Raw genomic sequence first — 14,946 nt, 5'->3', positions numbered from 1 at the left:
CCCTCTCTCTGTCTCTCTCTCTCTCTCTCTCTCTCTGTCTCTCTCTCTCTCTCTCTCTCTGTCTCTCTCTTTCTCTCTGTCTCTCCCCCCCTCTGTCTCTCTCTCTCTCTCTCTCTCTCTCTCTCTCTCTCTGTCTCTCTGTCTCTCTCTCTCTCTCTCTCTCTCTCTCTCTCTCTCTCTCTCTCTCTGTCTCTCTCCCCCCCTCTGTCTCTCTCTCTCTCTCTCTGTCTCTATCTCTCTCTCTCTCTCTCTCTGTCTCTATCTCTCTCTCTCTCTCTCTCTGTCTCTCTCTCTCTCTCTCTCTCTCTCTCTCTCTCTCTCTCTTGTATCCTAACCTGCCCCTTCTCACATCCATATTTGTTCTTCTACTCTACCCTTTCAAATCTCTCCATATCATTCTCCTTTCTATCCCCCTCTCACTCTCCATATCTTTCTCCTTTCTATCTCCTCTCTCTTCATATCTTTCTCATTTCTATCCCCCTCTCACTCTCCATATCTTTCTCCTTTCTATCCCCCTCTCACTCTCCATATCTTTCTCCTTTCTATCCCCTCTCCCTTCATATCATTCTCCTTTCTATCCCCCTCTCACTCTCTATATCTTTCTCCTTTCTATCCCCCTCTCACTCTCCATATCTTTCTCCTTTCTATCCCCTCTCTCTTCATATCTTTCTCCTTTATATACCACTCTCTCTTCATATCTTTCTCTTTTCTATCCCCCTCTCTCTTCATATCTTTCTCCTTTCTATCCCCCTCTCTCTTCATATCTTTCTCTTTTCTATCCCACTCTCTCTTCATATCTGTCTCCTTTCTATCCCCTCTCTCTTCATATCATTCTCCTTTCTATCCCACTCTCTCTTCATATCTTTCTCTTTTCTATCCCACTCTCTCTTCATATCTTTCTCTTTTCTATCCCCTCTCTCTTCATATCTTTCTCCTTTATATCCCACTCTCTCTTCATATCTTTCTCTTTTCTATCCCACTCTCTCTTCATATCTGTCTCCTTTCTATCCCCTCTCTCTTCATATCATTCTCCTTTCTATCCCCCTCTCACTCTCCATATCTTTCTCTTTTCTATCCCCTCTCTCTTCATATATTTCTCCTTTCTATCCCCTCTCTCTTCATATCTTTCTCCTTTCTATCCCCTCTCTCTTCATATATTTCTCCTTTCTATCCCCTCTCTCCCTCTTCCTCCCTCTCCCCTTAACCCAATATATATTCTCTGTCCTTCTACTCCCCCTCTCACCCTGCACCTCCTATTTTTTTAAAACCCCCTCTTTTCTCTCCCCATCATCTCTCTCCCCCTACACCTCTTTTCTCCCCCCATCATCTCTCTCCCCCTACACCTCTTTTCTCCCCATCATCTCTCTCACCCTACACCTCTTTTCTCCCCCATCATCTCTCCCCCTACACCTCTTTTCTCCCCCATCACCTCTCTCCCCCTACACCTCTTTTCCCCTCCCCCTCTCCCCCTACACCTCTTTTCCCTCCCCCTCTCCCCCACACCTCTTTTCTCCCCCCCCTCCCCCACACCTCTTTTCCCCTCCCCCTCTCCCCCTACACCTCTTTTCCCCTCCCCCTCTCCCCCTACACCTATTTTCCCTCCCCCTCTCCCCCACACCTCTTTTCTCCCCCCCTCTCCCCCACACCTCTTTTCTCCCCCATCATCTCTCTCCCCCTACACCTCTCTCCCCCTCCCCCTCTCCCCCTACACCTCTTTCCCCCTCCCCCTCTCCCCCACACCTCTTTTCTCCCCCATCATCTCTCTCCCCCTACACCTCTCTCCCCCTCCCCCTCTCCCCCTACACCTCTCTCCCCCTCCCCCTCTCCCCCACACCTCTTTTCTCCCCCCATCATCTCTCTCCCCCTACACCTCTCTCCCCCTCCCCCTCTCCCCCTACACATCTTTCCCCCTCCCCCTCTCCCCCTACACCTCTCTCCCCCCTCCCCCTCTCCCCCTACACCTATTTTCCCCTCCCCCTCTCCCCCCTCCAGCTCTATGCTGTCCCCGCTGTATGCAGATGGCTCCATCATCGTGGAGAGAAGAGTACCAGCGCCGGCCTTGTGGCCAGCTGACGGTATGCCACCCACCTCCCAAAACCATCGCCCACTCCGATGCCACCCACCGCCCACCAGCGGGTCCAGCGTCTGTGCCAACCCCACCTACTACCACGCCGTCTATGACGTGCGGGTCGACAAATGCCGGGATGCCCCGTTTCTCAGTGGGCGCGGCAAGGCGGGGAGGGGTCCTGGGGGGTCACTGGCTCTGGTGGCGGCAGATGGCGACCCGTTAGCGCCCCCTGTGAGGCGGCGAGGGGGACTGGTGGATCACAGGGATGTGATTAAGGCTCACCAGTCACACAAGCTGCAGAGCACGCCACAGGCCAGACGCAAGGAGTGGGAGTGAGTATTATTACTGAGTATTAATGAGGATTACTGCATATTGCTAAGTATTACTGTGTATTACTAAGTATTAATGTAAGGAATGGGGGTGAGTATTATTATTATTATTACTGACTGAGTGTAGGGACTAGGGAGGGAGTGTTACTGACTGAGTGTAGGGACTAGGGAGGGAGTGTTACTGACTGAGTGTAGAGACTAGGGAGGGAGTGTTACTGACTGAGTGTAGGGACTAGGGAGGGAGTGTTACTGACTGAGTGTAGGGACTAGGGAGGGAGTGTTACTGACTGAGTGTGGGGACTAGGGAGGGAGTGTTACTGACTGAGTGTAGGGACTAGGGAGGGAGTGTTACTGACTGAGTGTAGGGACTAGGGAGGGAGTGTTACTGACTGAGTGTAGGGACTAGGGAGGGAGTGTTACTGACTGAGTGTAGGGACTAGGGAGGGAGTGTTACTGACTGAGTGTAGGGACTAGGGAGGGAGTGTTACTGACTGAGTGTGGGGACTAGGGAGGGAGTGTTACTGACTGAGTGTAGGGACTAGGGAGTGAGTGTTACTGACTGAGTGTGGGGACTAGGTAGGGAGTGTTACTGACTGAGTGTGGGGACTAGGAAGTGAGTGTTACTGACTGAGTGTGGGGACTAGGGAGTGAGTGTTACTGACTGAGTGTAGGGACTAGGGAGGGAGTGTTACTGACTGAGTGTAGGGACTAGGGAGTGAGTGTTACTGACTGAGTGTGGGGACTAGGTAGGGAGTGTTACTGACTGAGTGTGGGGACTAGGGAGTGAGTGTTACTGACTGAGTGTGGGGACTAGGGAGGGAGTGTTACTGACTGAGTGTAGGGACTAGGGAGGGAGTGTTACTGACTGAGTGTGGGGACTAGGGAGGGAGTGTTACTGACTGAGTGTAGGGACTAGGGAGTGAGTGTTACTGACTGAGTGTAGGGACTAGGGAGGGAGTGTTACTGACTGAGTGTAGGGACTAGGGAGTGAGTGTTACTTGATGAGAAACGTTGGAGAACACAACACACAAAGTAGACCTAAATTGGAGTCAGAATGATTATAGCTAAATCTCACTTCTGACACCAGTTTAAGTTGTGTTTTATGTAAAGGATTTATTGACGCTAGGAGTGGGATTGAGTATTCATTATTATCACTAATTATTATCACTATTATCACTAAATGACCTGGTGGAGAGTTTTGTGTAGTGCGGTGGTTCATTTCTTTACTACCAAATGAGGAGAGACAAACGTATCACACAAGTCAGAGTTATACTTAAACTAAATCTTTATTCACTTATTAATAAGGGAGCAGGTCAAACAACACACATATATAAAGTGAATGGATTGAGGGCTCTACGATAATACTGGCTGGTCAACCAATCAGATGATTCGCCCAGAGACAAAAGTACAGAGGTGTGTTATAGCTAAGATACACCCCTTTCAACCTACATGACAAACAACAGATGTATGGAATGGGTCACAAGGTTAAGATTAGTATGAATGTTTATTTTAAATTTACAATCTGTAGACGCTATGAGAATAGGAAGGTTCAATTATCTTGTGAAGCATCACAGCACAGTTGAAAAATATTTGACAAGTCCGAAATCCGAAATGGATGATGTTGAGAGACAGATGGGAGGGGTTGAGTGGAGCTGAACGGTGGGACTAATAACAAGATAAACAATGTAGGGCATAAGGGATCTGTAAAATGTATATAGGTTCGGAGCTTTTGTGAAATAGCATAGTTACAAATAGAAATCAAACTGGATGGACATCAGAAATAGAGGAAGGACTAAGAACAAACAAGAGAGAACTATTGTAAAGTAGACTGTCTGTAGAATGTGTATAAGATGTATGGATTGAAGGTAGAAGCAGAAGTGTTTATTAGTTTACTCCAATTGGGGGATCGGCGGAAGGGTTTGCAGGGAATAATAATAAAGGTATATTATTTTAAAAAGTATGTATGTCTATATAGGTATGTGTATGTATATATGTGTATAAATATGCATGTGTGTATGGATATATATATTTACCAAAAAAATATGGGGGATTGGAAATGATGCAGACAATTACATTGGAAGCAACATTCTTTCCGCAATATTAAGCTGATCCTCCCTAAAAAAATAAATACAAAAAAAGATGAGTATGAAAGATGCTTCTAATTTGCAGCAGACAGTATGTCATTGTGTAGAGACCAGGGTCTGGCCCTGGAGTCATCTCTCCCTTATAGAACAGAAACATTAACTCATGATCTGGAATGCGGTCTCTTTAGGTTTTATCACCCAAAGACATGCTAAATCTCCCAGAGGCTCATCCTCAGTAGAACACACACAGAGGAGCGTTCTAACAACCCCTTATTCTGTTGCATAAAACAACCATTTGATGCAATAACAGCATTATAACAGAATCTTGTCATTTCTGTTCTGACAGTAGTTACATGTCTGAGTGATACAACTAGCTACTAGCTCCTTGGTTTAGTTATTAAAGAAAATGATCTGGGGTGGTTACTGTAGACCAGGGCTTTTCAGATCTGACCCAACGAGGTCCAGACTACTGTAGACCAGGGCTTTTCAGATCTGACCCAACGAGGTCCAGACTACTGTAGACCAGGGCTTTTCAGATCTGACCCTACGAGGTCCAGACTACTGCTGCTTTTCTCTTCTACCTGATCATTAATAGCACACACCTGTTGTCCCAGGTCTAAATCAGTCCCTGGTTGGAGAAGAGGAAAAAAAATAACAGTGGATCTGGCTTCCAGGTCCATATTTAAATTTGAGGGCTGTAGACTGTACCCCATGCCAGACGCAGTGGGAGTATCATTTGGGTGGAAGTGTTGGAACGAGTGACACATTTAGCCTCCTGTTATTGATGCAGAGGGATGGACTGTTCTGGTAGAAGTGTTCTGGAATCATACATTATACATAATCATCACTGTGCAATAGGCAGACACACCATCACTGAGATACATTGTACTATTTCTTCTCATTTTTTATTTATTTATTCTTTTTTATTTAACCAGGCCAGTTGAGAACAAGTTGTCATTTACAACTGCCACCTGGCCAAGATAATGCAAAGCAGTGCGACAAAAACAACAACACAGAGTTACACATAAACAAACTTACAGTCAATAACACAATAGAAAAAGTCTATATACAGTGTGTGCAAATAGCGTGAGGAGGAAAGGCAATAAATAGGCCAATAGTAGCGAAGTAATTACAGTTTAGCAAATGAACACTGGAGTGATAAATAGCAGATGATGATGATGATGTGCAAGTAGAAATACTGGTGTGCAAAATATATTTTTTTAAAGTTGATAAAACAATATGGGGATGAGGTAGGTAGTTGGATGGGCAGTTTACAGATGGGCTGTGTACAGCTTCAACGATCGGTCATTGGCAGCAGAGAACTGGAAGGAAAGGCAGCCAAAGGACTGACTGGTTGGCTGTGGGGATGACCAGTGAAATATACCCGCTGTAGCGCGTGCTACGGGTGGGTGTTGCTATGGTGACCAGTGAGCTGAGATAAGGTTGTGCTTTACCTAGCAAAGACTTATAGATGACCTGGAGCCAGTGGGTCTGGCAACGAATATTTAGGTAGGGCCAGCCGACGAGAGCATACAGGTCGCAGTGGTGGGTGGTATATGGGGCTTTGGTGACAAAACGGATGGCACTGTGATAGACTGCAACCAGTTTGCTGAGTGGTGTAGGAGGCTATTTTGTAAATGACATTGCCGAAGTCGAGGATCGGCAGGATGGTCAGTTTTACGAGGGTATGTTTGGCAGCGTGAGTGAAGGAGGCTTTGTTGTAAAATAGGAAGCTGATTCTAGATTTAATTTTGCATTGGAGATGCTTAATATGAGTCTGGAAGGAGAGTTTACAGTCGAGCCAGACACCTAGGTATTTGTAGTTGTCCACATATTCTAAGTCAGAACTGTCCAGAGTAGTGATGCTAGTCGTTCCAACCAGTCATCCCAACCAGTCAGTCAGTCATCCCAACCAGTCAGTCAGTCATCCCGACCAGTCAGTCAGTCATCCCAACCAGTCAGTCAGTCATCCCAACCAGTCAGTCAGTCACTCAGTCATCCCAACCAGTCAGTCATCCCAACCAGTCAGTCAGTCATCGCAACCAGTCACAGTCATCCCAACCTGTCACAGTCATCCCAAAAAGTCAGTCAGTCAGTCTATCCGTCTGTCTGTACGTCAGTAGCTGATATACAAGTGCAGCCAGACCCCTAATAACCCCATGGTCCTCATGTCTAAATATGAGCTACCTCACGCATGGCTGTTCCTCCCCTTACCCAAGTACATTAGCACCTCATCACACCTCGCTGCCTGCCACAATACAGAGATGATGTTAGAACTGTGGAACAGTGCTTCCATGTTTTCCCTAAACAATTCCCCTGAGCCAGACACTTCCAACTGTACAATAGCTGACTGCTGTACTGTGCTGCTGTCTAGTCCATCAGACCAGTCTGCCTCTCAGTCATTTGCTCTACTGTAGCCTTTTGGCTCTGGGCAAAAGAAGTGGACTATATAGGGAATAGGGAGCCATTTGGGACTCACACAATGCCCTTGAGTCTGAGTTGTAACCGTCTGTACTATGCTGCTGTCTAGTTCATCATCATCACCACCCTGACCCAGGCCGTCAGTAGGTAGGTGTACTACTGTAGCGTACACCGGCGCAGACCCAGTGTACAGGTAGAAGAACTGTGGAACACTGCCTCTATGTTCTCTCTCAACAATGAGTTGTAACTCTAGAATCAATGATTCTGCTCTCTCATCTGTGTGCTGCTGTCTAGTCCATCATCATCATCACCCTGACCCAGGCCGTCAGTAGGTAGGTGTACTACTGTAGCGTACACCGGCGCAGACCCAGTGTACAGGTAGAAGAACTGTGGAACACTGCCTCTATGTTCTCTCTCAACAATGAGTTGTAACTCTAGAATCAATGATTCTGCTCTCTCATCTGTGTGCTGCTGTCTAGTCCACGAGGACAACCAGACCCTGGACAGTCAGTCACTAGCTGCTAGCTATTAGGGGCCTTAGGGGTGGATTTATAGTGTTGTTTTGACAAACAGACAGACAGATAGACAGGCAGCACAGGAGGACCCTGACCCATTTACCAGTCTGGGGCCCTGGGCCTGACACACACACACACACACACACACACACACACACACACACACACACACACACACACACACACACACACACACACACACACACACACACATACACTGGGCCTGACATATACAGCTCTGTTGCCTTTATGAGAGGTATTAGTTTTGACAGGTAGAGAGAGAGGAAGATGCCCTGCTCAGGCCCTCTCTCTCTCTCTCTCGCTCTTGCTCTTGCTTTCGCTCTCTCTGTCTCCCTCTGCCTCTCTCTCTCTCTCTCCTGCATCCACGCTGAATTTGTTCTCTCACTCACTGACTCACTGTCTGTCTGTCTGTCAGTCTGTCTGTCTCATTCTCTCACAGTCCATTATGGCTAAATGAGATCTAACGACTTCAAACGATGTGAGTGTGTCCGGCCCTGTGTGTGTGTATGAATCATCCTCCCTACAGGGATAAGCCAGCTCAGGTTGTCCCTTTCTGACCCAACTGCATCTGTTCCCCATCCCTGGTCTCCTCCTCCCCCTTTTTCATATCTCTCATATCTCTCTCTCTCTGAATTTATTCTCTCACTGATTGATCTCACTGACTCAGTCATCCACCCATCTCTCTCTCTCTCCCCCCTCATCTGTCGGTCTCCTCTCCTCTCTCCCTCCGCCTCTCTCTCACTAACAAATATGGCCAAATGGGATCAAAGTTCTTCCAGCAGAACACATGAATGATCATTGTTACCTACTGGGACAAGCTCAGTTTGTACCTTTTCTCTTTTAGCTATCAATGTTGTACTTATTGGACCCATCTGAGCCCTCAGCCTCTTCTACTGCTCCTCTTCTTCAACTCTCTCCCCCTCTTCTACTGCCCCTCTTCTTCATCTATCTCCCCCTCTGCTATCTGTCTCTCTCTCTTCCCATCTCTCTCTCTCCCCCTCTGTTCTCTCTCTTCCCATCTCTCTCTCTCTCCCCCTCTTCTCTCTCTTCCCATCTCTCTCTCTCTCTCCCCCTTTGTTCTGTCTCTCTCTTCCCATCTCTCTCTCTCCCCCTCTGTTCTCTCTCTCTCTCTTCCCATCTCTTTCTTGCTCTGTTCTCTGTCTCTCTCTCTTCCTATCTCTCTCCCCTCTGTTCTCTCTCTCTCTCTCTCTCTCTCTCTCTCTCTCTCTCTCTTTCTCTCTCTCTCTCTCTCTCTCTCTTTCTCTCTCTCTCTCTCTCTCTCTCTCTCTCTCTCTCTCTCTGTGTACTCATTCACCTCTCTCTCGTTCTCCTCTTCCTCTACTCTTCTCTCTCTCTCTCTGTCTCTCTGTCTCTGAGTGTGTGTGCTCTGTCCATTGGCCAGGTTGGGTGATGTTAGGCTCCAGCTGCTACTGTGGGTCACTGGGGTGGCTTATTCACTCCAGCGACTGCACAGTCCCCTGGGCTCTGCACTGAGCCACATCGCTCCTGGGAGGACACATGGAACGGTGGACATTTTGGATCCAAAAACACTACACTAGAGCCAGTTTCATAGTCTTCAGGGTGCTCACCTAAACATTGGGATTTCACAGGGGAAATAGACACTGAGCGGTGTGCTTCACCCTGGTTGGTGGAGTCTGAAACATGTCAGTGTTTGGAAGAGCGGGACACTAATGGATATTGAGTGGTTCATTCAATCAAGGTGATCAAGTGATGGCAGTTAGTGACTGATGTTCCCTGATGAAATGTTTTTTCAAGAGGCAGTTTTGCATGGGTCGTATATACGTTTCTTTCATGGGTGTCTGGAGAGATGTCATTTTGGCTGAAAAGCAGAACCGATTTTAATGTCTGACTGCCTGGACATTGACAGTGGGACACTAATGGATTCTGAGTGGACTACACTGCTTGACTGAAAGCTCTGTACTGGTATAAGGTGCTCTATTTAATTAAACATGGGTCGTGTTCAATCAGCACCGAACGGAAATGAAACAGACTGAAACAGGGAGTGATTACCTGGACTTATCCGATAAGAAATACTGTCTTTTTCCGTTGCAAAACTTTTTAAAACCTGTCCTAATGAACACGAGTCACGACCCAACACTGCAGTAGTTACTCAGCCAGTGTTATGTCAGGGTTCTCTCGCTTTCTCTACTGCAGCAGTTGCATTCGGATCTGTGATGGTCCTCACCTGCACATCAGTTATAATTAAACATACCATAACAAACCATTTTGGATCAACAGCCGAACCAGTTTCCTATAATTCGGGGTGTAGAGCAAAACATGGGGATTTTGCCAGGTGTCGTGTTGGAAGTGGAGAGTGGGAGACCAGTTTCAATGGCTGACTGTCCTACTGGACATTGACAGTGAGACACTAATGGATCCTGAGTGGACTACAATGGTTGACTGAAAGCTCTGTACAGCTATTAGGTGTCCAATTCAATTAAACATGGGTCTTGTTCAATCAGCACCGAACGGAAAGAAAACAGAAACAGGGAGTGATTACCTGGACTTATCCAACTCTTTCTGTTGCAAAATGGTTTTAAACATTGTGCCCTATTGAACAATTACACAAACTGCAGTACTTACCAGAGTCAGTGTTATGTCGGGGTTCGCTGTCATTCCAAGTTTGATATCCAACCTGACTTGATGCGCCGTTTCACAATTCATGTAGACATTTATCATGACCTATTTAGACTGTAATGTTAGCATGAAAGTGAACGGCTCCGTACCAAAGGGCACCCTATTTATTTCCTGTTTAGTGCACTACTTTTGACCAGTACCAATGTGCACATAGGGACTAGGATATCATTTGGGACACACTAAACCCCCATGCATAGTGACATAAACATGTAGTTGGTTTTGCTGTTAGTGGTTTTGGGTAGTGAAATCTGGGTGAAAATAGCAGGCCTCTCTCCTCCCCCCTCCCACCTCTGAGGTATATAACATAGTTGTCTTCAACATAAGGCTTTGGTTCTCTCTCTCTCTCTCTCTCTCTCTCTCTCTCTCTCAATTCAAAAGGCTTTGGTTCTCTCTCTCTCTCTCTCTCTCTCTCTCTCTCTCAATTCAAAAGGCTTTGGTTCTCTCTCTCTCTCTCTCAATTCAAAAGGCTTTGGTTCTCTCTCTCTCTCGCTCAATTCAAAAGGCTTTGGTTCTCTCTCTCTCGCTCAATTCAAAATGCTTTGGTTCTCTCTCTCTCTCTCTCAATTCAAAAGGCTTTGGTTCTCTCTCTCTCGCTCAATTCAAAAGGCTTTGGTTCTCTCTCTCTCTCTCTCAATTCAAAAGGCTTTGGTTCTCTCTCTCTCTCTCTCAATTCAAAAGGCTTTGGTTCTCTCTCTCTCTCTCAATTCAAAAGGCTTTGGTTCTCTCTCTCTCTCGCAATTCAAAAGGCTTTGGTTCTCTCTCTCTCTCAATTCAAAAGGCTTTGGTTCTCTCTCTCTCTCTCAATTCAAAAGGCTTTGTTTCTCTCTCTCTCTCTCTCAATTCAAAAGGCTTTGGTTATCTCTCTCTCTCTCAATTCAAAAGGCTTTGGTTATCTCTCTCTCTCTCAATTCAAAAGGCTTTGGTTCGCTCTCTCTCTCTCTCAATTCAAAAGGCTTTGGTTCTCTCTCTCTCAATTCAAAAGGCTTTGGTTCTCTCTCTCTCAATTCAAAAGGCTTTGTTGGCATGGGAAACATATGTTTACTTTGTCAATGTAATAGACAATAAACAAAAGGGAAATAAACACTGGAAACATTAGTAAACATTACACATACAAGTTTGAAAAGAATCTAGACATTTCAAATGTTATATTATTGCCTATGTACAGTGTTGTAACAGCGTGCAAGTAGTTGAAGTATAAAAGGGAAAATAAATAAACAGGTTGTGTTTATAATGTTTGTTCTCCACTGGTTGTCCGTTTCTCATGACAACGGGCCACACATCATGCTGCTGTGACTGCAGTATTTCACCTTACAGATATAGGACTTTATCAATGTTTGATTTGTTTTCTAATTCTTTGTGGGTCTGTGTGATCTATGGGAAATATGTGTCTGTAATATGGTCACACATTTGGCAGGAGGTTAAGAAGTGTAGCTCATTGTGCAGGCAGTGGCCACATAGCTGGTCATCTTTCGAGAGCCAGGTCTGCCTTTGGCGGCCTCGATTTAATAGCAAGGTTAAGCTCACTGAGTCTGGAAATAGTCAAAGCTTTCCTTCATTATGGGTCAGTCCCAGTGGTCTGGTATTCTGCCACTGTGTACTCTATGTTTAGGGCCAAAAAGCATTCTAGTTCTCAGTTTCTATATTTTAGTTCTCATGATTTTGTTGGGTCTAATTGTGCTGCTGTCCTGAGGTTCTGTTTGTGAACAGAGCTCCAGAACAAGCTCTCTCTCACTCAATAGCTATTCACTCTGCTTCTTTCTCTCTCTCTCTCTCTCTCTCTCTCTCTTTCTCTCTCTCTCTCCACCCCCTCTCTTCATCTATGAGGGGTATTGATGGTGTGTGTGTGTGTTGGTGGGTGGATGAGCTGGATGAGCTGGTGCCTGGTTGTGTCACTGCGCTTTAGGGGGTATAGAGGTACAGCCTCTGACGATCTAAAGAAGTAAGAGACAAGGAATGTGTGTTTCGTTGCTTAGTCACCAACCATGAGTCTGAGAGAAGTCTCCACAGTCACCTACCTCAGTGTGGTATTTCACCCTGTTCTGTGTCTCTCTCTCTCTGTCTCTCTCTCTATTCAATTTACATTTAAGGGGCTTTATTGTCATGGGAAACATATGTTTACATTGCCAAAGCAAGTGAAAAAAATAAGATGAAGTTAAATAAACAATACAAAATTACATTACTCTCACAAAAGTTCCAAAATAATAAAGACATTACAGATGTCATATTATGTATATATACAGTGTTGTAATGATGTGAAAATAGTTAGTACACAAAGGAAATTAATAAACATAAATATGGGTTGTATTTACAATGGTTTTTGTTCTTCACTGGTTGCCCTTTTTTTGTGGCAACAGGTCACAAATCTTGCTGCTCTGATGGCCCACTGTGGTATTTAACCCTGTAGATATGGGAGTTTATCAAAATTGGGTTTGTTTTCAAATTCTTTGTGAGTGTGTTATAGAAGGGAAATATGTCTCTCTAATATGGTCATACATTGGGCAGGAGGTTAGGAAGTGCAGATCAGTTTCCACCTCATTTTGTGGGCAGTGTGCACATAGCCTGTCTTCTCTTGAGAGCCATGTCTGCCTACGGCAGCCTTTCTCAATAGCAAGGCTATGCTCACTGAGTCTGTACATAGTCAAAGCTTTCCTTAAGTTTGGGTCAGTCACAGTGGTCAGGTATTCTGCCACTGTGTGCTCTCTGTTTAGGGCCAAATAGCATTCTAGTTTGCGCAGTTTTTTTGTTGATTCTTTCCAATTTGTCAAGTAATTATCTTTTTGTTTTCTCATGATTTGGTTGGGTGTAATTGTGCTGCTGTCCTGGGGCTCTGTGGGGTGTGTTTGTGTTTGTGAACAGAGCCCCAGGACCAGCTTGCTTAGGGGACTCTTCTCCATGTTCGTCTCTCTGTAGGTGATGGCTTTGTTATGGAAGGTTTGGGAATCGCTTCCCTTTAGGTCCAACAAAAAGTGATAAAGCTGCACCATCAGAGGGGGGTGCGTACGGCCCAGTACATCACTGGGGCCAAGCTTCCTGCCATCCAGGACCTCTATACCAGGTGGTGTCACCCTAGTCAGACTGTTCTGTGCTACCGCACTTTAAACGTGGCTGCTACTCTCTGTTTATTATCTATGCAGTCACTTTAACTCTGCCTACATGTACAAATGACCTCGACCAATACAATTTGGTTTGTAGAATTGAACATCTCTTTTCTGGATTTTTAATAATTAGTGGGTATCGGCCTAATTCTGCTCTGCAGGCATTTTCATAAAGGGTAATGGGTTCTAGAACTGATTCAAGTCTTTTTTGCCAGATCCTAATTGGTATGTCGAATTTTATGTTATTTTTGATGGCGTAGAAGGCCCTTCTTGCCTTGTCTCAGCTCGTTCACAGCTTTGTGGAAGTTACCTGTGGCGCTGATGTTTAGGCCAAGGTATGTATAGTTTTTTGTGTGCTCTAGGGCAACGGTGTAGATGGAATTTGTATTTGTGGTCCTGGCAACTGGACCTTTTTTGGAACACCATTATTTTTTGTCTTACTGAGATTTGCTGTCAGGGCCCTTGTCTGACAGAATCTGTGCAGAAGGTCTAGGTGCTGCTGTAGACCCTCATTGGTTGGGGACAGAAGCACCAGATCATCAGCAAACAGTAGACATTTGACTTCAGATTCTAGTATGGTGAGGCCGGGTGCTGCAGACTGTTCTAGTGACCTCCCCAATTCGTTGATATATATGTTGAAGAGGGTGGGGCTTAACCTGCATCCCTGTCTCACCCCACAGAAATGTGTTTTTTTTGCCAATTTTAACGACACACTTGTTTGTGTACATGGATTTTATCATTTCATGTTTTTCCTCCAACATCACTTTTCACCAATTTGTATAGCAGACCCTCATGCCAAATTGAGTCGAATGCCATTTCGAAATGAACAAACTATGAGAAGACTTTGCCTTTGTTTTGGTTTGTTTGTTTGTTAATTAGGGTGTATATGTGGTCTGTATTTTGGTAAGAAGCCAATTTGACATTTGCTCAGCACATTGTTTTCACTGAGGAAATGCTGGAGGCTTCTGTTGATACTGCAGAAGATTTTCCCGATCACACAGATTCCACGTTAATTGTTTGGGCCAAATTTGTCTCCACTTTTGTGGATTGGGGTGATCAGATATTGGGTAAGATGCCAGAGCTGAGGATAATATTGAAGAGTTTGAGTCAACTTGAATTTGTGGTGTGTATATTTAGTTTCAGTATACCATCAACACCACATGCAGTTTTGGATTGGAGGGTTTGTATTTTGTCCTGTAGTTAATCCAATGGGTGCTAGTAGTCTTTAATTGTAATGTATATATTTATGTTCTTAGTGATTTTCTCTCTCTACATCTCTCTCTCTCTTCACCTCCCCCTGTCGGCTCTGAGCAGCTGTTACCGAGTAAGAGCTCTCCAAATTGTCGAGAAACACACACACCTCGCCCACACACCACTGTACACAAGGTCACTACTCATAATATACATAGATATTTAAACAACCTAATGTTTGCTCGGCTCTAGAACACACACACGTGCGCACACGCACATACACACGCATACACACACACACACACACACACACACGTACACATACACACCCGTACACATATACACACACACACACACACACACACACACACACACACACACACACACACACACACACACACACACACACACACACACTCTGAATAGATACTTTTTGTTTGTATAACACTTACATTTTCAGTACCAGCTATTTATACAAAACTTCCTGAAACAAGCCATTACACTTTGTTATTATCATGGCATTTCATTTTTCAGGTCATTACTTAAATATTAATCAACAAATTT

The 14,946-nt window shown here is 45.1% G+C and overlaps 1 protein-coding gene across 1 annotated transcript in view; it reads left to right on the top strand.

Moving 5' to 3' along the window:
• The window catches only part of LOC118938429 (translation initiation factor IF-2-like), a 119,532-nt gene that overhangs the window by 33,884 nt on the left and 70,702 nt on the right, over positions 1-14,946 (top strand). Inside the window, exon 2 of the mRNA XM_036942357.1 lies at positions 1,993-2,400. Coding sequence (XP_036798252.1) covers positions 1,997-2,400 — 404 coding nt within the window. The 5' untranslated portion in view covers positions 1,993-1,996. The remainder of the gene's footprint in view (positions 1-1,992; positions 2,401-14,946) is intronic.

This window comes from Oncorhynchus mykiss, chromosome 13, assembly GCF_013265735.2.
Source record: "Oncorhynchus mykiss isolate Arlee chromosome 13, USDA_OmykA_1.1, whole genome shotgun sequence".
Classification (NCBI taxonomy): Eukaryota; Metazoa; Chordata; class Actinopteri; order Salmoniformes; family Salmonidae; genus Oncorhynchus; species Oncorhynchus mykiss.
Note: the sequence above shows the minus strand (reverse complement) of the source record. Positions and strands in the feature narration are given on the sequence as shown.